Source organism: Melanotaenia boesemani, chromosome 16 (assembly GCF_017639745.1).
Source record: "Melanotaenia boesemani isolate fMelBoe1 chromosome 16, fMelBoe1.pri, whole genome shotgun sequence".
Lineage (NCBI taxonomy): Eukaryota > Metazoa > Chordata > Actinopteri > Atheriniformes > Melanotaeniidae > Melanotaenia > Melanotaenia boesemani.
In genome coordinates, this window is record NC_055697.1 from 19,700,672 (window position 1) to 19,723,683 (window position 23,012).

Here is a 23,012-nt window from a genome sequence, read left to right on the forward strand (position 1 = left end):
AATGCTGCCATCTGCTGGATAAATCTGGTACACAAAAATTGAAAAAAACTACAGTGAAAAGAGACCAGTTTCTTGGGTTTGACTGATAGTGATTAAACTAATTACATTACTTAAACACCAAAAACAAGTGTCAGTAACAGTCATTTATTCCTGCTTATCATACCAAAATAGATTTCTTTCTTTGTGAGAACCTGAATGAGCACCAGTTACTCATCAGTAGTGATTTTCTGAAAAATACTGTGACATCTGGTGCTTATTTGCCACAGAAAACATTGTTTTTGGCTCTTAATTGGCTTTCCCCACTAGATCATCAACAGATTAAGGTGATCTGAGATGCTTTCAAATAACTCTTAGATGGTCAAGTGAACTTGGAGGACCAATTAATTTTGCCAGTCATTAAGCTGTAAGGTAATCTCATTTTCATGGGATGAGTGTGCCTCTATGAGGAGAGCCCATCTCCCCTGTAAGAAGCAGATTCACAATTAGCTGTGCATAGGATCAGATTATTTAAGCTGCAATGTTCCAGGTAACCCCTTTAAAATCTGCTGAACTGCACCCTCAGTACTTTACAAAGTACTGATCATCCAACATGTCATGTCAGGCTTGAATATTTTTGGCAATATACATATTTATAGAACATACACACTCTAAGTTATGATGATTAAAAGCTTGTGTCCGGTTTTCACTATGATCAATAAACACTGACATGCAATGTATGTTTTTTTTTTAAATTAATGCTAATTAATTATAACAGTCTTGACATTGGAGGTTTTTCATGACAGTCACTTTAGGTTCAGCACATCCACCCATGTTACAGATATAGACGGATATTTAATTAGTTTTGAATTTGTACTTTACAAGTATAATAAAGTGAAACAATGACGGTGTATTGATCTTTTTTAAACTTTTGGTTTACTGTAATTAATTTAGATTAGAATCAGATTACAGAAATTAGATTAAATTTTTAGACGGTGACACACAAAAAAACAAAACAATAAAACAAAAGAAAGAGTCGTCAGTGGGTAATTTAATTTGATCAGGTCTAAATGCTGCCAGTGCAGCACCTTTATGTAAGTTTCACCTGTCATTGTGTAACTTTTGTTTACTATGATGTCTTCTAACTGTATGTATAACTGTCTTGACTGCATCAGTAATGTGATAATTATTTGTTTGTTTTTATTAAGTTATACTTGGACTGAAATGCAATGTGAACATTTTGAGTCAGTTTTTTACATTACAAGACCTTCAGATATACATTAAAAGCCCGATACATAAGACCCCATTACTTGTGCTAGAATTTATTTGGCTGCTAAAACTGAATGTGTAGAATACATTTTAATTTTTACTGAAAATGTTCAGATTTTGGAATAATGTGATATATTATTATTATCCATTTATGTATTAATTTTGCAGTGGATGCCAACATACTTGTTATACATATCCTGACTGTAAACGATTTAGTCTACAATACAGTCAAATACAACAGTATTGGTTTAAACAAACTGCAAGGGGAAAAAAAAAAGAAAAACAGAAAAGCTGCAATCCCAACTTTCACCATGAACATATCTCTTATGTACAATCAGCAACGATTATATATCTTCTATAGTCTAGTATGACAGTTATAAGTGACATTATGTTGGAAACTTCCCTAATTACAGTCACACGTGACCATTTTGACAGAAGTGAGCGTTGCACGCGGACACATTTGATCCTTCCGCCAGAAATACGAAATGACTAAATTGCTGCCATTTTTTAATTTAAAAATGTTCTAAATGTAAATATATAGTCATCATATTATAGAATAGGTTGTTTTAGTAATGACAGATTATCTTGAGTTTGCCGGCTCTAATTATTCATCGGGACTATACAATGAAGGCGGCAGGATATATGTTCTAAAATCCCAGCCTGCTCTACCTTCTTTTTTTCCTTCAGTGGAGGCCATTATGGGACCCTGAGAGTTCAGCTGGAACGAGAGGAGCGAGAAAAGAAGATGATTCCCCGGGACGGAACTGTCAAGCCAGCCTTTGCATATTTTTGATCTTTGTATAGTCTATATACATTTAAGGTGGAGCCTGTCACTTTTTTTCACATGTATTCTTGGCAATCGGTCGATGACAATGTTGAATCGTTAAGAGGTTTTTGGATCGAAAAAGGAGGTAGGCTTAGCTATTGTTGCTAGCTAGCTGCGCTAGCTAGCTAGTTAGCTAGCGAGCTAGCTACGTCTTAGTGACTGGATACTGGGTTTGAGAGCCGGTGAATTCTTCAACCTCTTGCTGTCAATCGCGGCAGCTGTCATAGAGCCATCGTTTGGACCGTGTCTGCTATCTTCACGTTTTTCTGAGGACAACTGCATGTATTTCTTTTGGAAGTTTTTCCAAGACGAATTGCAGGATTGTGAAAGACGGGCCTGCACGGAGGAGCAGAGCAAGGCCCGTCTTTATCATCCAGAGGAAGCCTTTATAATCCTACCGACAGCCACTGCTAGCTCTGCGGGCTAGCACGTCTATCCGAGGATCTGCAAAATTCAGCAGTCGGCGACCGCAAGCATTGACTGCGATATAAACGATCACACAGCCAATACTACATAAACTTATTTTCAACATTTACTCCACACAGACTCCTATCACCTGCTACAATGGCTGCGATTATAAAAGAAATGGTCAGTCGGAACAAAAGGAGATACCAAGAGGATGGTTTCGACTTGGACTTAACATGTATCCTTCCTTGTGTTGCTTATTTTTACTGTATTCTGGGCATTTACAAGTAACATGCCATAGTTTCATTGATAATTAGAAGTGGCACAAGAAATACCAGTGTAGTAACTTGAGGTTGGTTAGCTTCCTTGCTACCGAAGTTAGCTTTCGGCTAGTTGGTCAGACAGCGCAGATTTGCTGTCACCCAGCATGTTTGAAGATGGTGGATCTGTCAAACCAGCATGCATATATGTCACAGTCATAGTGGGAAACCCTCGTTCATCTGGACACTGGTGTGTATACCTCTATAGTGACAGGGTATTTAAGTTGCTTGCCAGTTGCACAGCGGTGGACTGGCCGGAGGTTGCGAAATTTAATGGCAATTAGTTTTTCTTTTTCTTTCTTTCTTTTTTTTCCTCTTCCTCCTTTGCTCCCGTCATTTGGCGCTCAAGGTAGACTGATCCTGTCAAGTATTTGTCTTTTGAATATCTTTACAGCGCTTGCAGCGCATGATGTTAGGACATCTAAACACAATATTTGAATCTTAAATATAAGTTTTATTATTAGGTTTATTATTAGGTTTATTATGGGCCAATTGTGGAAGTGGTTGAAAGTAATTATTGTCCCTCACTTCTGCGTCCTTAAAATCAGAGTTCATTTAAAGATTTCAACTAATCACTGTTTTTCTTCCCTTTTGTTGAGATTAAATATATTAATTTACAGATTTAAGATTTTTCGTTTGAGGTCACAGCAGTAATTATCTCTTGTATTGCCATTGATCACAGTTAGCCAGGTTTTGAACTTATTAGATGGGAAAAATCATTCAATATGCAACCTGGCATATGGGAAATTCACATTTTTATTTGTATATGTATCAACAGTATTAATCTGAATCTTAAACTAGCAGGAAGCATTTGGCAGACTGATCAATAGTGAAAATGCTATTTCTGCTCAGCCCTGTTAGCTCCTGTCTATCATGGCTGGAAATAAATGATTTGCGTTAACAGTATTAGTATTGCAGTGTTAATTTTTTTTTCTCTCTAATTTTAAAAGAAAAGAGATTTTAAAGTTTATTGCTTGTTACTTTGATTAAGTGATTGCTACCATATGTGAGAAATGATTGTCATTGTTGTTTCTTGTGCAGCTCTAAGTCACAATAGTTGATCAAACATTTCTCCCCTGGTTTAATAAGGTGGCGGATCTGATGTAAAGTCTATCAGTGGAAGGTCTATGCATTGTGCCACCAGAGCTTTGTGTAGGTGTTAAGAAGAGGATGCCACTCAAAAGTGGCATCTTTGGTTTGAGGTCTACTTTCATTTAGATGTTGGCCCTTTCAAATGACCCAATCTTATAATTTTTTGGGTATGGTGTCTAAAAACAATATGGTCTCAATGTAGTTATGTAATGCAGGATCACAGTTCTGGGAATTGCCCTTAAAATAGAGTTGCCAGTGATCTTGTATCAGCATTGCTCTCTGAGTGCTCTCTCTCTCACTCTCTTACCCTCTCAACCCACCACCTCTCCTTTGCTCTTTTTCTTTACTACTCCCTCTCTAATTCTCCCTCCCTCTGCTTGCCCCCTTTCCTGTGCTCTCCTCCTTTCCTGTCCTCCCCACCTCCTCCTCACTTATAGCTTGCCGGTTCCCATTCCCCCCCCCCTCCCTCTTTTTCCCTAGCAGTTGTGGATTTGGCGTATGCATAGAGCTTAGGCAGGCCTGTTTTTTTTTTTTTTTTTTTTTTATAAAGGCGTGCCTAAAGCAGCAGATTCCTTTTTTTTTTCTCCTGCTAGAGCTTCCATCTGGGGTCCTGCATATGCATTTCCTCTCAGCTGCACAGACCAAGCACCCCATGCCTTGGGCTGAGACTCTCTAGGGAGTTTTAGATTATTTTTTTCCTAGCAGTGGTTGGAGCTTTCCATTAAATGGTTAAAAAGAAGTTTTAAAAAAAAGTGCATTTGGCCCAATTAGCTCTTTCAGACATTAATGTACAGGATTATTGCAAAAATAGACATCTATGACGAACTCCAGGGAAGAAGCTTGCCAGTATGCAAATATTTTAGATTTGTTTGGGGGGAAATTTGTGTGTTCAGCTCCATATACTTATATTGGAGAGCTATATAAACACTTTTATAGATAGTATTTTTTTTTTTTTTTTTTTTTCATCTTTTTTTTGTTGCTGAATATGTTTGAAATTGCATTCATTTTTGTGTCTGCTGCGTAGTTGACCTGAGCTACTTGTTCTGGATTCCAGCATTTCTCTGAACTTGCATGTCTGCTGATTAAACAATGAACCATTTGTGTACACCAAATGTGTACCACGAAAATGGTTGTGCTTGTGTTTTTACATATGCATGTACTTATAAGCGTGCACACTAGAGAGGATTGTGTTGAAGCAGCCTGCTGTGCTTTTTTTTAACCAAAGCTGTCAGATCTGTGTCAAAAATTTCTGACCAGTTAAAAAGTGATTTGACTGTGGGTGGGGGGGGGGGGGGGGGTCAGCGCAAAATTAATAGCAATGGTTTTTTTTGACACCTATGCACAGGAGTTATAAGAAAAGGTTGCCCTTTAGTCAGTGGTTAAAGTGTGAAATCCTGCAGCTTATGGCGACAAGCAGACTTCAGTTGCAGGTAGGCGTTGCAGTCAAGCTTAGAAGACATGCATGCCAACTAAATTATTCTTTTCACTGCAACATGACACTGAAGTGTGCCTTTTAGATTTTATGTATGTCACTGTGAAATTGGTCACAGCATTTTCCAGCAGTGTGCTGTGCTGAATTGTGGAGCCCCATTTGATGATGTAAGGCATCGCTGAATGCAGACAAACTTGCAGCAAACTTGTGTAACCATAAGTTTAACCTGCGGTGGAATTCTCTGCGCATTTCAGAAAATGCTGCTTTCCATTTTTGCCATGTCCGTTGCTTTAGGGCAGCTTGAAGCTACAACACAAAGCATTTTTTGTCTGAAACCTTTTTTTTTTTTTTTTTTTTTTTTTCTCTCTCTCTCTCCCTTCCTCAAAATATACCTGTTCAACATCCAATCTTGTAGATATTCAAATTAGTCTGGGTGAGCTCAAAAGAGAGATAAGCTTAACATTTGCAATCATCCAAATTTAACTTTGGGTTCCAAAAATACACACAGGTCAGGGAGCGGAGACTCTTCATGCACCCACATGTGGGGCTGGCCGGGGCAGGAGTGCTGTTACTCCTGTCCTCTCTGCCTGCCTCTCACTGTCAAGGCCATCTGTTACAACATGCAGACTCTTCTCGCACTCACACTGATCAGCAGCCCTCTACATTGCTGTTTTAACAACCCAACCTCTTATTGGCATCGAATAAGATGTTTTCAAAGTTGGGCTGCTTTCTGCATTCCTGTAAATGTGTCGCTATTGAAAAGTTTTCTTTAAAACACTTCTTAAAAAAGCTCAGGTTAACCAGCTTTTTATATTTTTTGAAAATGAAGCACCTGGTGCTTCAGAAGCTGCGTTTTCATGCTCTCCTGAGTTTTACAGGCATGCCCTGTATACATTTCCTTGACCCCTGTCTGATCAGATATCTACCCAAACATTATTGCTATGGGCTTTCCAGCAGAGAGACTCGAAGGCGTGTACAGAAACAATATAGATGATGTAGTACGGTAAGTCAGGAATACATTTTTAGGATCATTTTTATATGTTTTGCTCTAGCAATTGATTTCCCTTCAGTCCAGTAATTTATTTTGTTTTCTCCCCTGCAGGTTTTTAGATTCGAAACATAAAAACCATTACAAAATCTACAACCTGTAAGTCCTCTGCATGCTGTTTGTATCCGATCTGACCTTTGTTTATCTACAAAGTTCGTCTGTGCAATGGCTAACAGGAGTTTGTTCTTCCCATTTCAGCTGCGCAGAAAGACACTACGATACTGCCAAATTTAACTGCAGAGGTAAGTGCTATACAGCTTTCTCTTAAAAAGAAAAAAAAAAATCATTGCTAGTGACGTAAAAGCCTGATATTACAGTTGTTCAAATCTCACAAAATATTCTCTGTCCTCATCGTGTCTCCACTAACCTATTTGTGATGTCTCTGCCCACATCTTGTTCTCCTCCTCAGTTGCACAGTACCCCTTTGAAGACCACAACCCTCCTCAGCTGGAACTGATTAAGCCGTTTTGTGAAGACCTGGACCATTGGCTCAGCGAGGATGACAATCACGTGGCGGCCATTCACTGTAAAGCTGGGAAGGGCCGCACCGGAGTCATGATCTGTGCTTATCTCCTCCATCGCGGCAAATTCTTGGATGCCCAGGAAGCACTTGACTTTTATGGCGAAGTCAGGACAAGGGACAAGAAGGTGAGACCAGAAACTAAATGCTTAGACGCAAGAGACGTGACTCGTTGCCACGATCAAAGCTAAAGCTGATGGTTTTTATCATTGGTGGATTATGATCTTTTTTTTATTTTATATTTATTTTAAAAATTAATCTTAAAAGGTTAGCCTCCAAATATATCCATCTCACAGATCATAAATGTTACTAGCATCCTGTTTTTAATCAGTCATTAGCACACCGGCAGATAATCTTGTGTCGCAGTTGCAGCTGGCTTGCCCTGGGACTCTAAACGTTGTTATCTGTATTGCAGGGAGTAACTATCCCAAGCCAGCGCCGCTACGTCTTCTACTACAGCTTCCTACTGAAGAACCGGCTAGAGTACAAGCCGGTGGCGCTGCTCTTCCACAAAATGGTGTTCGAGACTCTCCCTATGTTCAGCGGGGGCACCTGCAGTGAGTCACACTCATGTTCAAATTCAACTCCAAACTAGGGCGTAGGCATGCATGTCGCTTTTCAAACGGAGCGAGAGCTTTGGTTGCGTGGTGCACTGTAGGGCTCACCCACGCTGCTGTTGGAGCAGAGCGGGTCATCTGTTCTGGGGCTGCAAAACAGAATCAAATATGGCGGAATTTACTAGAGCACCTCCCCCACCCACGAACTTTGTCTTGATTAAATTGTCTCATTACTTTCAGTTTGTTTTTGTTTTTTTGTTTGTTTTTTTGTTTCGTTTGTTTGTTTTAAGCAGTCAAATAATTTAGTTTGCTTGCTGCTGCATTAAAGCCAGACTGATTGTTTGACGTAAACTTGTATAAAGTAGCTTCTCTTAGTTTATAACTGGGGGAAAAAAAATGCCAGAACCTTGGAAGTGAATGGCACACTGTACGATACAGTTGTGCTTCATGTTTCAAGTTTTATGTGCTTTACTTTAAACAGGAAGTAGCCGAAAGTCAAGGGGAATGACATATTTGTATCTGTGATTTTGTTTTTGCATGCAGCAGCACACCACTTGAGTGATAATTAGTTTCAGTCAAACAGTTATGAGTGTTTACATATCACTGCGTGTTTGCTCAGAGCCTGAGAGATACAACTGTTGGAATTTGTCTGCAAACATTTGTACTTGTGGTCCTCTGTTACGGTGGCAAAGTGACACAAGGTGCAAAGCAGCCCAGCTCTTGACGACTGCAGCATTCTGTAAAGACCAAATTTGAAGGCGGCTGATTTAAGTGATTCCCACCCAAAATTTCCCTTTGTTCATGATAATTCTGTGTATTTGGTGCTGTTTGAGCAGTTTCTAACAATTTACTAAGTGGTGGCCTCAGGGCAGCAGGGAACAATTTAGATAATTCTGCACATCTGCTCAAATATCACACAATGTTCCACTCACTTTGTATCTAAATTTGTTGATTTTTTTTGCCGTTGGTCAGAAAAAGCATCCCTTTCTCCATCTGTGGCTTTCTCCCCTTAACACCTGACTGTGCTCATGGTCCTGGACTGTATTGATCTTTTTTTTTCCTGCTAACTCTTCCTTTTAAAAAAAAAAAAGAGGGCCCTATTCTGAGTTTGACATCTTCAAAAATGTGCACACAGCTTTCTTTTTCTTGCCCCCCCAGCCTTAGATTTTTGCTCACTATAGCAGTTAAACAAACAGCAGCTCGTGTAATTATTTTAAAAACCTAATATTACACAAGCTCTCTTTATAAAATCCACCAAGATACTCTTGATTGTGATAGTTGGGTATTTCAGCTATATTAGGTTCCTTTTTCGCTGCTTCTCATTTTTGAATCTTACAACATGCAGTAGGTTTAAGATGCACACCACTTCTTGAAAGCCATGTACTGTATGTTAAGAAAAGCTATGTAGATGAAAATATCTGTAAACGCTTTTGTAGATTTCATGTGTTTTTGCCTGCTGTGCTGTCAAGCCCCTGACATGCCAGCCAGGTCCTGCTTGTGACAATCTGTTTCTTTCTCTCTAAGGGGACAATACCGTTAAAAACAGGAGTGAGCCGACACCTCAGGGCTTCAAGAAAGGGAATTGGCATTGGGGTAAATGAGCCTTTCATCCATTATTATTTCACTCGTTTGCTTTTATATGGCCCCAGAGATCCATCAGGAAGGAGAAGTCAAAGGTAGACATGTTGCCTTGCAGGATAGGGAATAGGGATGCACCATTTCACTTTAACTTCCAATTCCCATATCTGAGATTTAGTATTGACCGATACGATTTGGAAAAATGGCACTAAATTACCTAACAAATTATGTATCATTGTGTGGAAAAGACTGAGATCTTTCTTTTTATGCAAGGCAACATCAGGCTTGACTTAATCTTTTAAAAAATATTTATAAATGTACTGAATTATTTATTTAACAACTGTGCACAAGTACAGTAATCTTAAATCAACTTTAACAATCTTAAACTTAAGTTTGATCAAACATTTAAAAACATAAGAAAACTTCTCCTTTTTCAGTCAGTGCAAGCAGGAGTATAACACCCAATGTAAAATCACAAAGAGCTGAAACTGGGGAAAAATAGCTTGACAGCCTTGATCACACATGTAAAAATAAACTAGAACATAACTTCTTTGAAATGGTTCAGTTAGTTCAACTAGGAATTCAAAATCCAGTGTAAAGTAAGAAAGACAGGAGCCTAATGGAGGGTAAAAAACTAAACGATAGCTCCACTAGCTTGGTTGGTAGATATTCAAAATAATCAGAAACCAGCTCTTTACAATGGTTTAGTGCAATTGTTTAATTATTAATTATTGTATTTGTATTTATTTTGATCTCCATTAACTGTTGGAGTTCAGCTATTCTTTTATTTCTTCATCCACACTTAACATCGGTGTTAAAAACTTATCAGCCTGTTATTTACCTTACTTAAACGATGGCAGGTCCTTTCTGACCCCGATGTGACATGTGCACACGCAGATGAGCAAACTCCCACCAGCTGACAGGCAGATTGCGTGTGTAGGAAAATATGTACCGTAAATAATAATAACCAGGCTTTATAATTTACCTTCCATCCCACCAATATACTGACGTAGCGTAGTTTTATTTAACGTTTACAGCCATTCATCATGGTTTCTGCGCTATCCTACCAGTCCGTAGTCTAAGCGTAGATTTAAACTGCAACTCGGCTTCTGATCGGTAATTAATGCATTTAATTGAGCAAAGCTGCGTTCATCTCACACCATTCGCGACAGTAGTCCACATTAATGCACATCAACTTATTAAATTGTTTTTTTTTTTTCTCTCTCTCTCTCTGGGCGCAAAAACTCTGCAAGCTGGAGATCCGACAGTGCCGGAATACTTGAAGCCCTGAAATTAAACATCCATCACAAAAGCTGCTGAATAAAACAATAGCTTCACTAGCTTGTTTAAAGAAAAAAATCAGATAGTCGTAACTTGTCAAGCTTTTTCACACACATACTACTGTGTCCAAGACTTGCTCAAGCAGATTTCTCAAGCTTCTCAGAACATTCACTGCGCAGGTTTTGCATGACATCACTCAAAGCTTGCAGCATAGAATTACACTAAACAGGCCGGCACCATTGTCACTGATACCCGATCAATATTGGTACTGATACCAATATCGGATCAGTGCACACTGAGATAGGAAGAGCTTAGAGGCATATGAAATAATCTCTAGCACCACTATCCCATCCTGACTGGAAGAAGGGAGGGTTAAAATGATTTATGCAACACGTTGCGCTGGTCCAAGACCAAACTGTGACTGTCTATCAGAATAGGGTCCTGTGTCTCTGGTTCTGGGGTACTTTGGGTGTAAGATTTTGTGGTCTGTTACTTTTCCCTTTCTCCTCTTAAATTTTTATATATATTTTTATATATTTTGTAACTGTCAGTAGGGGGGGTGTTGCATTTCTTTGTCCAAATAATAACACTGATATCCTGTCTTACTCCTTGCTTCCCTGTCATTCACTCTTCTTGTGTTGTCTCTTTCCATTCACAAATCTCTCCATCTCATCCACTACAACATCAATATTTTTGCAGATCCCCAGTTTGTTGTGTACCAGCTGAAAGTCAAGATTCACACGTCAAACCCCGCTCACACACGGCGCGAGGACAAGTACATGTTTTTTGAATTCCCCCAGCCGCTGCCAGTTTGTGGAGACATCAAAGTGGAGTTCTTCCATAAACAGAATAAAATGATGAAGAAGGTTAGTTTGCAGTCTTTCACATTTCTGTCAGTCATGAGAAGCTCATTTCAGTTGATGCATGGCGTGATGTCTGCTATGCTAGGAAACAATAAAAAGACCTCTGACTAAGGACTTTGTAACCTGACTGGGTGCCACTAAAGCCTCATGATGAATAATTTATGCACGCTGAAGGCCAGTTTTGTCCAAAAACGATCAGTTAGCCACACAGCTTGTTAGCTCCTTCAGTAACATGAAGTAGTCTATTCTTAGGTGATGCTTCATTAACTGTCCTACTGCTGTTATACTCTAGTCCATGTTAATATGTAGCTGAAAATGTGCCCAAAATGTTTTTAAGTGAAACTATTTGTGAGTAATATTCAAAGATTTACATCTTCATTAGAACTAATGGGGTTGGGACAGAGTTCACAGATAAGTCAGAAAATTATAAGCCTGACTAGTGAATGTTTGGGTAGGTTTTTCTCTAGATTTATTAACAACTGGAGACTGTTGGAATCAGTTGTAGCCAACCAGAAGAAAAGATTTTATTCAAAAACCAAGAAATTGCCTTTGGTGTTTCCCATTTGCTCATGATGTTTTACTTCGCTTCACCTCTGCCTCTCCAGGACAAAATGTTTCACTTCTGGGTGAACACCTTCTTTATCCCTGGACCAGAGGAGAGCGGGGAAAAAATTGAGAATGGTGCAATGAAAATTGAAGAGAGCCAGCAGGGAGGACCAGGTCAGGGCCAGCCGCAGAGCGCCGAGTACAGGGAGTACCTCATCCTGACGCTCACCAAGAACGACCTTGACAAGGCCAACAAAGACAAGGCTAACCGCTACTTCTCGCCAAACTTCAAGGTAAGCAATTAGCAAGACAGGGTGTGATTTGGATTCATTTACATTAGCAGTCATTCTGGTATATAAGGTTATATTAAGCCAGTATTTGTATTTTATTATTTATTTAACATTTTCTATTGGGAAAGTTAACAGAGCAGTGATGAGTTTTGCTTGTGAATAACTCACATATTGAACTTGGCTGTCTTGATTTCCAGGTGAAGTTGTATTTTACAAAAACCGTGGAGGAGCCTTCGAATTCTGAGGCTAGCACTTCGACATCGGTCACCCCGGACGTTAGCGACAATGAGCCAGACCATTATCGATACTCTGACACCACTGACTCTGATCCGGAAAATGAACCTTTTGATGAAGAGCAGCACACGCAAATCACAAAAGTGTGAACTCTTTTTAAGCAGGAAAAGAAGAAATTATACACCTGGAAAAAAGGAGAAAACTTGAATATAAACTCAAAAGAAGAACCTTTGTCCCTTCCCTCCCCCAGGCGGCAATAGAATATCATCATGTCAAATGCCAATTTTAGGGAAAAAAAAAAGAAAGAAATGTCCTGACCAATATATTGTTTTGTTTTTATTTTTTTATTTTTATTTTTTTCTTTGGCACGACCATGTACCATGTGCAAGGTATTGACACTGTTGCCCCATGGGAAAAGGTGCTGTAGCTATACAAATGTGTTTATATATATATACATAATATATGTATATACATATATACATGCATATATATAAGCAAACTTTTTTTGTGTCAAAGACAATGGTAAGAGTACCACAATCAGGAGACGGGAGTTGAAGTGTGGGAGAAGTTAGAATGAAATACTAGGACTATGCTGCTCCTTCTCCTGTCTAAACCAAGGCCAGTGCTGCAGTCACTTTGTTTCACTCCCTCTCTCCTCCTCCCCCCTCTCTTATCTTTTGCTCTCCCCTCTCCTCATCCTATCTTCCTTCCTATATTCCTTTACTGTGAATGCTTCTTGTGCTCTTTGCAGGTTGTCTCATGTGACTTTTGGCCTTTGTGCAGTACAAACTGCATGCGGGCAGTGGGTTGGGGGTGGGCGGGGTTATGAAGAGGCTGTGATGATGTCTAAAGCATTGCCATTCCTGTTCCCACTGTGTATACGTTAAATTATGCAGAACAAGGCATCCCATGTAATTGTTAATGTTTTTTTTATCCTAAGATAATAAAAGTATAATACACAAAACAGCAGGGAGACAAGTGTTTGCAATAATGTCAACACTACATTTAAAGGACAGTGGTGATGTGCATGTATTGGAATTGGCGTCCATCCCTAATAAATGTATGCAATGTTGTCATTTCTTAAAGAAACAAGCTTTGAGATGTGTGTTCTGCGTGGGGTTCCCTGGTGCTTTGAGTCATGCTCAGAAAATTGCATCAGAGGTTTTATGTAATGACTCTCCCTTCGCTGTTCTTTCTAATGAAAATCCTGGAGAATGAAAATGAATTCAGCTTCTATCGGACGACGAGAGGCCAGTGCAGTCTTGTCACAATTGCAGTCAACTCGAGTCATAACGTCATGTGACACTAAATTTCAGTATGTGTGAGACGTGTGGGCCGAGTTGGGGCACAAAAAGTGCACGAGCCCTGAGCTGTGAGGAAAAATGCTGTAAAGCAGGTTGTCACCGCAGCTGTTGGAGCTCTGTTAACAGTAACTTCCTGTTTTTAAAGGTCAGGGCTGCAAATAGGTGTGACCTGAGGTAGGGAAGTGATGGAAGGATTGTTATTAAAAGTTCAACTGAGGGCGTAGAGCCCACTTCAAAAAAACTTGACTATACACTGAGCAGCTTAGGTTTGTGGTTGTCAGAAAAGTCATCAAAACATTGAATACTCTTTTGGAGGGCTCTACAAACTTGAAAAGAAAAAAAAAAGACTAGTAATTGAAGTTCAAACATGTATTTTCTTATTGTTTTTAATATTTGTGCTGCCAGTGTTTCCATGTCTTTGGGTAATTTCAGAACATGATCTCTGAGCCTTGATTTGAAACATAAAAAAATTTGTATTCAGAAGAAGCCTGATGCTCCAAACCATTATTTTTGGATGTGCAGTAAATCAGCAGAGGAAGGAATGGCTTCAAACCCAGGAGGGAGGAGTGCTAGGCCTTGGGTAGTCGAGCTTGCTCTGCTTGCAAGCTTCTGCGACTCCCAAAATGAAAGAGTAACAGGATTAACAACCATGTCGCTGTGATAGGAAAGCAGAGAGTGGCATGACCCTGGCGAAGGCATGGCCCAAAGTCTCCTGATAATAAAATAAAGTATGAAATAAACATATATATAAAAAAAAAGTTCCACCCCCAGAGGCAGCCAGTCACATAATCCCCTATGCTCTATTAAGACTCAGTCCCTGGCTCTTTCTTGTTGATAGAGACATCAAAGCCAACCAGCGCAGCGTCAAATGAGACAGGCAGCAGTCGCAGAGGCCCAGCTGTAATTGGCTGAACTGAGGAGGAGGGTGAGACTCTACAAGATTAATAATGAATGCGCTGTGCTGGGTGTAGAGAGACCAGAGAGAGATGCTTCAGCTCTCCACAGGCAGATGTGACTAAAAAGAAGCAGCCTGACTTCAGTAGAGCTGGAGTTTCAGGGTCTACTTTACCCGCCTTGTCACATACATAAACTCCACAGCAGCAGGAACAGTACTGGAGACATTAACCTGAATTTTACTTTTTTTTTTTTTTTTTGGCCCTTTTCAAAGTTGACTTTTCATGTGTCACAAACCTGAGATGAAACCAGACTGGAGTGGCAGGTGATGCAGAGAAATGTTAGAACATGAATTTCCCTTCCTAGCTATGTGGATAATGCAGTGTTGTGCATTCAGCAATAATAAAAAGATGCAAAATACTATTTTAAGGTGTGGCATGGGAACATCCACAGCCAGATGATTGGAAATTATATTAAAAGCCACTTTTGTTCATGACAATGCAAATTTAGAAATAATATAAATGTTTATAGGCTACCCTATGTGAAGTAATTTAATTTAATATTCATTTGTGCTCTAATACATTAACCAAAGTTAGGACTCACACCAACCAATGAATTGATTGCAACTAGCAACAAAAGGCCTTCTCAAGAGTCACAGTTGACTGGCTTTCTTCAGTAGATCTTATTTTTTATGTTTAAATTAGTCAAATGCTGCCATGCAAATTTTCAAGTGATCAATATCTATCTGTCCATTAATTAGTTCGTTGTTTCCCCTAAATTTATTTATATAAACTGTGTAAACATGTTGATAATTTCCATAATCATTTTAACCTGTCCCATTAGAAAAGAAACAAAAAAAAAAACACAAGTGAGGTCAATTTAATGTATGTAGTTCTATTAACAATCTAAAGAGACCAGTTTCCTTAACTTAGCTCATCTATACATCATAGGAATTTCAGAATGCTGTAATGTCAGTATAACACCTTGGCCACAGTGGTATCTATGGTGACACCTTTGTCACCCTAAAGTAATAGTTGTAATCAAAACTAGCCCACAGTTTCAGTAACAGTGAGTGAGCGGGTGAACTAGCTCCCCCAACGCTATAGTGCAGATCTTTGCTTGAACAGCTTCAGATGAGGGTGTTTGGCTTTGACTGTGGTCACAATCACTGGTTCTCTACTGCAATACAAAGTATGGTGTAATACAGCTCAAACACTCCCTGTCGATCAGAGGAAATGTTATTGCAAGGTATTTCTGCCTGTGTATGCCAGATATTATAAACATTTTCTCAGAACTTTTCAAAAGTGACCCACCATGACTATTTATCTTTCATAAATTTGCAATTTTGTGTGTCTTCTTGCATAATCTTTTGTGGTCCATCAAAGTTCAATATAAAAGAGAATTAAATACAAAATACAGATTTTTAAGTACTGTATTATGACTAAAAGAGGTGCTGGGGGAGTGTGTGGGGGGTCAGTCTGGCCTACAAAGGGAAGATAAGCCGAAGCTGGTAACCCCATTTCTCTCCCATCTGTTGGTAGCAGTTGTGGAGTATGGCTGCACTCACCAGGACCTGGCAACCCATCCCCCAAGCCCTCTTTCTCTGGATGACTGCACAGCTGTGTTGCGTTTGGATTAGGCCAAGAATAAAACAGGAAGTAGAAATTAAACAAAAGCTTAAATACACACGCAGAAACACACACATACTCTCACACAGGCACTGTAAGTTACTAAAGACTCAGCAGCAGCGACAGCCTGTGGAAAAAGTACTCACACCCACACGTGTGGACCAGTGCACTCACAAATGCACACAGTATATACTACCGCAGGAACAAAGTTAGACTCTGCCTCCAACAGACTAACACAAGCCCAGGCTGGACCACAGACATATCATTTCTCTGTGCCCACACTCGTGCTCACACATATGGTCTTTTTACATGCTGTTTCTCTCCTCTTCATGGTGGTCTGCTGTGGCCGCCAGTGAGGGAACACTCACTTAATCAGTCTTGCCAGTGCAACAATGCTAATATGGAAGTATTTTGCTTGTGGACAAAGTTAACTGGGTTACATACATTTTGCTTTCATTATCATGCATGTGTGTTCACTTCTCTTTTTTCTTTTCTTCTTCTTTTTTTTCCATAAAAGCCAAACTAAGTCTTCTACTAACCCAGTTCCCAAAATGATGGGTTGCTTTGTAAAATGTATACAGACAGAATGCAATGATTTCTGAAAATCAATATTTTATATGCAGTAGAGCATATAAAACATGAAATATCAAAACTGACACCTTTTACTATTTCATGAGAAATATTACCTCATCTTTAATGTGATGACAATAGTTTACAGAAAAGTTAGGACTAGGAAACAAAAGGCTTTAAAAGTAAGTGGCATGAAAAATAAAGCTGGAGCAAGAGTTAATTCGGTTATCTGGCAACCGGTCAATAACATCTTGGGTATGAAGAGCACCTGAGAGGCAGAGTCTCAGAACGAAAGGTAGGCTAAGGTTCAGCAATCTGCCAAAAGCTGATTGGGGAGGAATAATTTTAGTATAATTTTTCCTTAAATGTGAAGTTGCAAAGTTTTAGGCTATTACATAATATACACCACACATTATCGTGGAAAGATTATGAGAATCTGAAGAAACCGCTGCATGAGAGAAAAGGCTGAAAATCAATAACAGATGCCTGTGATCTGCAGGCCCCTCAGGTGGTACAGCTATGATTCTGTCATGGAAATCACTGCATGGACTCAGGAATACTTCCAGAAATCTGTGTCTGTGAACACATTTCATCATGCCATCCATAAATGCAAATTAAAGCTCTGTCATGTAAGGAAGAAGCCATATGTGAACATGATCCAGAAATGTTCTCTGAGCCAAAGTTGATTTATGTTGATTGACTGAGTGAACATGTAAAACTGTTCTATGGTCAGACATATTGAAAATTTGAAAATCCTGTTTGGGGATCATGGAGCTGCATCCTCTGGACAAAAGAAAATAGGGACCGTCCAACTTGTTATTGGCTCTCAGTTCAAAATCCTGCATCTGGCATGGGGATACATTAGTACCTCTGGAACCGGCAACCTGCACATCTGGAAAGGCGCCATCAGTGCTGAAAAGTATACAGTTAGCAGGTTTTTACAACAAAATTTTCCTTTAAGTAGTATCTTTAAAGGCCTTGCCTTTCAGCAAGACAAATCTAATACTGCATCTTTAACAACAACTTGGCTTCCCCAGTGCCCGACTGGCCTACAGTCCCAACTTTTTATCACTTGAAAACATTTGGCACATCACAAAACATAAAATGCAACATCCAGGACTGTGGGGTAGCTACAATCTTTTATCAGACAAGAAAACGACAACATTCCTCTCCCAAAGGTCCAGCAACTGGTCTCCTTAGTTCCCAGATGTTCACAGACTGTTGTTAACAGAAGAGGCGATGCTACACAGTGGTAAACATGACCCTGTCCCAACTTTTTCTGAGATGTGTTACTGCCATCAAATTGCAGATGAGCTAAAGTTTTTAATGAAATACTGAAATCCCCTTTTTTATTTATTTATTTTTTAGCATTTGCTCTGTTTTAGAATGTTTAATTGTAAATAAAATATGGGTTTATAAGATTTGCATTTAGTTTTTATGTAGATTTTGCACATCATCTTAAAATTTTTGGAAGATGGACTGTCATCCAAAAGGAAGTTAAAGAATAAAAATATATTTAAAAAAATAAATAAATAAGGAAAAACTGCTTTCAGTAGCCTGTATATAACATTCCATGTATGTATGTTTCAATTATTTCTTACGTGCTCATTTCTTTTTAGTGTAAACTTCGTCTACTCTCAGCAAATCCTCTTCATAGTTTTTCTTTTTGTGTGAATGCAGTGAAATATCTTGGCGATAGCTCACAGGAACTACGGTGAATAAGGAAGTGGAAAAGAAGAATAGAGAGAGAGGTGTAAGGAAACACAAAGCGGTGCATTTGTATGCAGCAGCATGGAGTTCGTGTTGCTGGCAACAGCACGCAATTGATGGAAATCCATTAAAGTGATTCTCGTCATGAGTTGGATCAACTGTTAATGAATGTACGGTAAATGTTATCAGATGTTAGTTTTACTGTCAAGACCTGAGTCACCTAATGAGTCACACCAGCTCTGTTTATGATGCAGGGTTTTTTGTTGACATGGATGTGCCAACATGTTTTGTCAGTTTGCACACGTGTTTATTCACGTCTTTATGAATACGAGAAGCACATGGAAACACTTACTGTATTGCTGTCACAACTGACCCCTCCCCTTCCTCAACACACACACACATAGACACACTCACACAAGTACAAAGCCTTTTTGTGTGATCAGTGAAGAGCATACATGTGTCTGTCCATTATACTGAATCAAGTGCAACATGCACAGCCAGAGGAAAAAAAAACCAAAACAAAACATGGAAGAAGCGTATTATTTTTTCTATAAGGTTTAACAGCCAACAGCAAACACTCACACACACATTTCTTCAACAGGAACTTGCATTGTGCTTAGCTCAGGAACCCAGCAGTGACAAGGACAAGTGCTGCAGGGCTTTTATGTATCCCTGAGTGAAGTTGTGAGTACATGAAAATCTAGGTTCATATGCCAGAGTCTGTACATTTAACAGACTTTACTTTGACAGCCTCTGTTCTCTACCTGACTTTTTAGCCTGAAATCTTAGAGCTGGCATAATCCTTCCCTCGAGCCTCCTCTTCTCCACTTCCCTTCACTCTCTCCATCTAGAGTCACCGGGAGGGTAATATGAGGCATATGGCTGCTGATGACAGTCCTTAATCCTCATGCTGATAACTGATAGTTACCCGCGTGCTCCTCATCTTCATCTCATCCTTATATACCAAAACCTGGGGAGGAAGATGCAAGTGTGTCTGCTGATACTCATAGCTCAGCCTCGATGTCTCTTTTCTTGGTGGGAGTCATTATCTGAAATGAGTGATGAGAGAACAACTGATGGACAAGACAGATATTAATGTTTGTGCTTGAAAGTGAAAGTTACTTCTAACTTTCGGAGTTGCAGAGAAGTGAAACAGCTTCAAGGTTGTCAGAAAGTGTGAAATTTGTTCGAAAAATCTGATAGGGTATAACTTGAGAGTAGACTGAGTCAGTATGTATTATTATTTTATTCATAGGCTAATTCATTAACACTCAACTCATCACTTTTAATGATGTTTTGAGTTCCACGTTTGCATGTATGTAGTTTTATGTGAGTTAAAAGTGACCATATTTGGAAAAGAATGAAGAGAGCAATCAGAGAATCTAAATAAACCTTTGCTTATAAAATAATAAGATATTAAACACCCCCCCTAAAAAAAGCCACAATTAGTGGTCTGAAAACTGATTATAAGCTAACAAATGCTACAAACTGTGAAAACTACCCCACCGAATAACAAAAGTGTTCAAATGCCCTTTTAATATAAGAGTATTCACATAATTATGTTTTGATGTGGAAAAGTATTACTTTGATGCAATCTTAGCTTAAAAACCTACTTAGTATGTTTCTATGGAGCATTCAGCTGTAGCTAAACAAATTGTATTGTCAAGATGCAGGTAGAAGATGGCAGGAGGACCTTAAATTGAAATATCGTGGTGAAACTTCCAGTTTCGAAATCAAAAAATGTTGAAACTGAAGAGACATTGTAGCAAAATCAATCAGTAAAGACAGCAATAGCACAATATCCATCAAAAGTTTTTGTTTTTTTAACATTAGCTGCCATTAGACACCAAAGCAATTAAGACTGTAGCAGCAAAACCTCTTGAGTGTACTAAAGTGAGCAATTTAGATTTTATTGCTTATGAGTTCCACTTTTCATTTGAATGAAAAGGGGTGTGTCAAGTCTTTTTTTTCCCCAAAAGTCTTAAATTGGAGTGTGAAGTGATGTTGGCCTCACAACACGGCTTCCAGTTTACCCCGACCCAAGATAGAAAGGAAAAACTGTATTTCTCTATCTAATCATTTTTTCTGTTTAGTTTATATACAAGCATACACATTTCAGTAGAGTGTTTTTCTGAAGGACACACTTGAAGGAGTAGATCTGTACAGCCACTTTTTAAACAAAAGTTTGAGCCTTGGGGATTTTTTTCAAGGGTCTAAGTAATTGCTTCAGATATCCAGTTGTCTGTAGGTTAAAGTACTAGAAGACAACAGTGAAGCGATTGTGAAAAGGTGGAAGTTCATTTCAGTCTCAGTCACACAAATCAGCAATTTAGCACACTTCTACAGGGTTGTGTTGAAATCCTTTGTCATAATTTTGTGTCAGCTTTCAGAAAGTTTAACTCTTTTATTCACTTTGTTTTCTACTCTTCATTCATTCTCTAGCCCACTAATGGTGTGCAATTACTCCTCCATTCAGTGAAACAGGAGCAGCTTCTCCCGTGATACAGCTTAAAATTAGCAGTTCTGTTGAGCTATAGTTGAGACCATAAGATGATTTGGATGGAAAGGCGGAAAATGAAAGAAAACTTTAAAGAAAGACAAGAAGTTTTAATAAGACCTGCTGTGGAAATGATAGGGCCAGGGGAAGGACTCTTGAAAAGTTACTGCAGTCAGGATGCAACTCATTTAAGAAAGGCTTGAATATGAAGATATAACTTCTAAAGGTAACGTCTCATAATTCAAACATAGAGCAAAAGTTTAAAAATGGCTAGAACCAGCGATTTCTGTAAGTTTCCTAATAAATGGACAGGTTTATCTTTCTGTACATGCTAATATAGGCTAATAAGCAAATATATGTTAAGATTTTTCTTTTTTTTTATCCAGAACATCTTCTCCAGTTTGTGTAAACCAAAAGATTCCTTTTTCTGATCTGTTTTCCAGCATGTTATGCATTTACTTAAACTGGCTGACATACCTGTAAACTACTCATCTGCAAATGTTTATGAGTAAAGCTATTTTCACCATACTGGACTATGCCTCTGGAGAAGCAGTGGAAATTTCTCGTATGTGTGTGTGCATACTTGTACAAACAAGTGACATACTTTTTGGAGGGCCTGGATGTCAGTCATGGGAGTGGGTAAGAGTGGTCCATCCGCTCATTTAAAGCCTGCCAGTCAGCAAGCTACTCAACCAGCCCTGAAACCAGCCAGCCAGAGCTTTTTAAAGGGCCTGTGATTTGACAGAATCCCGTGGGGGGAGACGGGGGATTAGGATTAGCAGCTGTTTCCCCTCAAACAGTGGAGAAGATATGCTATAGCTGCACCACGCTGATGGCAAATTAATAGATGAATAGAACATGCATGCGCTGTCTCAGATAATATGCTAAAGCTCCCCGTTTCTTAAATAGCGAGGAAGTTGTCCTTTTCTTGAACCCGGCCGTGTGGATCTGCTGTCACACACATATATTGAGTAGCAGGGAGGGAGGCAAAGGCATATTGTGGCCGTGAGAAAGGTTCAAAACATCACTTTAATCTGGGAGCACAAAGCCAGCTACAGATTATGCTTCTGCCTCTCAAGCGATTCTGCTGCAGATCCGGTTTAGGTGACCCCCTCTAACACCCACAGAGACAGGGGCTTTTAACCCCAAACAAACATCGATAGCAGCCATCAAATGAGAACACACAGCAAGCACACACATATTATCCACATGAATGTTGACTGTGCTCACCCACAACACACACAGCACATGTTCACAGCCACAGACAATAACAGTCAACACACAGGCTTATGTCAGTTCCACTTGCACCCAATTCTGGTTATTAAGCTAGACAGGAAAGGCCCGAACTGCTGCGTAGCTAACAGGTTTGGGAGGTAAAAATGACTCCCTGTGACTGTCACACACAACACCTAAAGTGAGAATGACACTGCTGAAATGCAGAAGAGCCACAGCAAAATAAGAAGCACGTGAACTACAATTAGGTAGCACACACAGATGTAGGTTAGGTTGTTTTAAACTGAAGCTCCAGCCACACATTTACCTCCCTGCGAGTTAATGACTAGTCTTCCAAATCGCTTATAAAAACAGTAGGAGGCCACGTTGTGGGCTTGAAGAACATGGTTCTACCCCAGTCTAGAATGCCCAGCACACACTAAGTATTTCACCTCATACAACTAAAGTGCTCTGTATAATTTACAATATTTTTCTTTTCGAAAAACTTTATCATTCATTTTTCATGTGATATGTGTATAAATGAAACTGTATCGACAGTTAATTACAATCCAACCTTCGGTCAAGACAGTCAAATGCATCATAGAAGAAACTGGATGAAGGGAGAAAGTGGGATACTGGGAAAAATGGACTTAAGCTGCGGGTGCTTTGCCACAATGTACAAGGCCTGAAAGATGAGTCACAAAGGAGATGACTATGTCTTAAGAAAATTAATAACGTAGCAGGAAATGCATGAAAAATGTAACACAAGCAGCATCTGTTTTAATGGCAGCCTTGATTTGTAACTCAGAGAAGAAAATTATTGTATCTCAGTTACTGTATTTAACTTGGGAGAATCCGTGCACATGGAAAAGTTATTCTCTTGCGTGACAAGGCCCCCCCCCCAATTTTTTCCTCAATACGTCAATGGACCTCAAACTAATTGGTGCCACCCCCCTCTCT

At 39.3% G+C, this 23,012-nt stretch overlaps 1 protein-coding gene across 3 annotated transcripts; it reads left to right on the plus strand.

The window, feature by feature from the left end:
• Window positions 1-1,917: 1,917 nt before the first annotated feature.
• Window positions 1,918-13,203, plus strand: LOC121655558 (phosphatidylinositol 3,4,5-trisphosphate 3-phosphatase and dual-specificity protein phosphatase PTEN). 3 transcript variants are annotated; one of them, XM_042010304.1, is made up of 11 exons: window positions 1,923-2,065; window positions 2,617-2,714; window positions 6,239-6,323; window positions 6,423-6,467; window positions 6,567-6,610; window positions 6,778-7,016; window positions 7,304-7,445; window positions 8,970-9,038; window positions 11,004-11,170; window positions 11,773-12,006; window positions 12,201-13,203. In XM_042010304.1, exons 2-11 carry the CDS (start codon window positions 2,636-2,638, stop codon window positions 12,384-12,386), a joined length of 1,290 nt encoding a protein of 429 aa, XP_041866238.1. In that variant the 5' UTR covers window positions 1,923-2,065; window positions 2,617-2,635; the 3' UTR covers window positions 12,387-13,203. The 3 variants fall into 3 exon arrangements, with proteins under 3 accessions (XP_041866239.1, XP_041866237.1, XP_041866238.1); XM_042010303.1 differs by having other exon boundaries at window positions 1,919-2,714; XM_042010305.1 differs by lacking the exon at window positions 8,970-9,038 and having other exon boundaries at window positions 1,918-2,714.
• Window positions 13,204-23,012: the final 9,809 nt, after the last annotated feature.

Coding starts and splice junctions, on each gene's coding strand:
- LOC121655558 (XM_042010303.1), top strand. CDS start 2,636: ATGGCTGCGATTATAAAAGAAATGGTCAGTCGGAACAAAAGGAGATAC. Junction 2,715..6,238: donor TTTCGACTTGGACTTAACAT/GTATCCTTCCTT, acceptor CTGTCTGATCAG/ATATCTACCCAAACATTATT. Junction 11,171..11,772: donor AGAATAAAATGATGAAGAAG/GTTAGTTTGCAG, acceptor CTGCCTCTCCAG/GACAAAATGTTTCACTTCTG.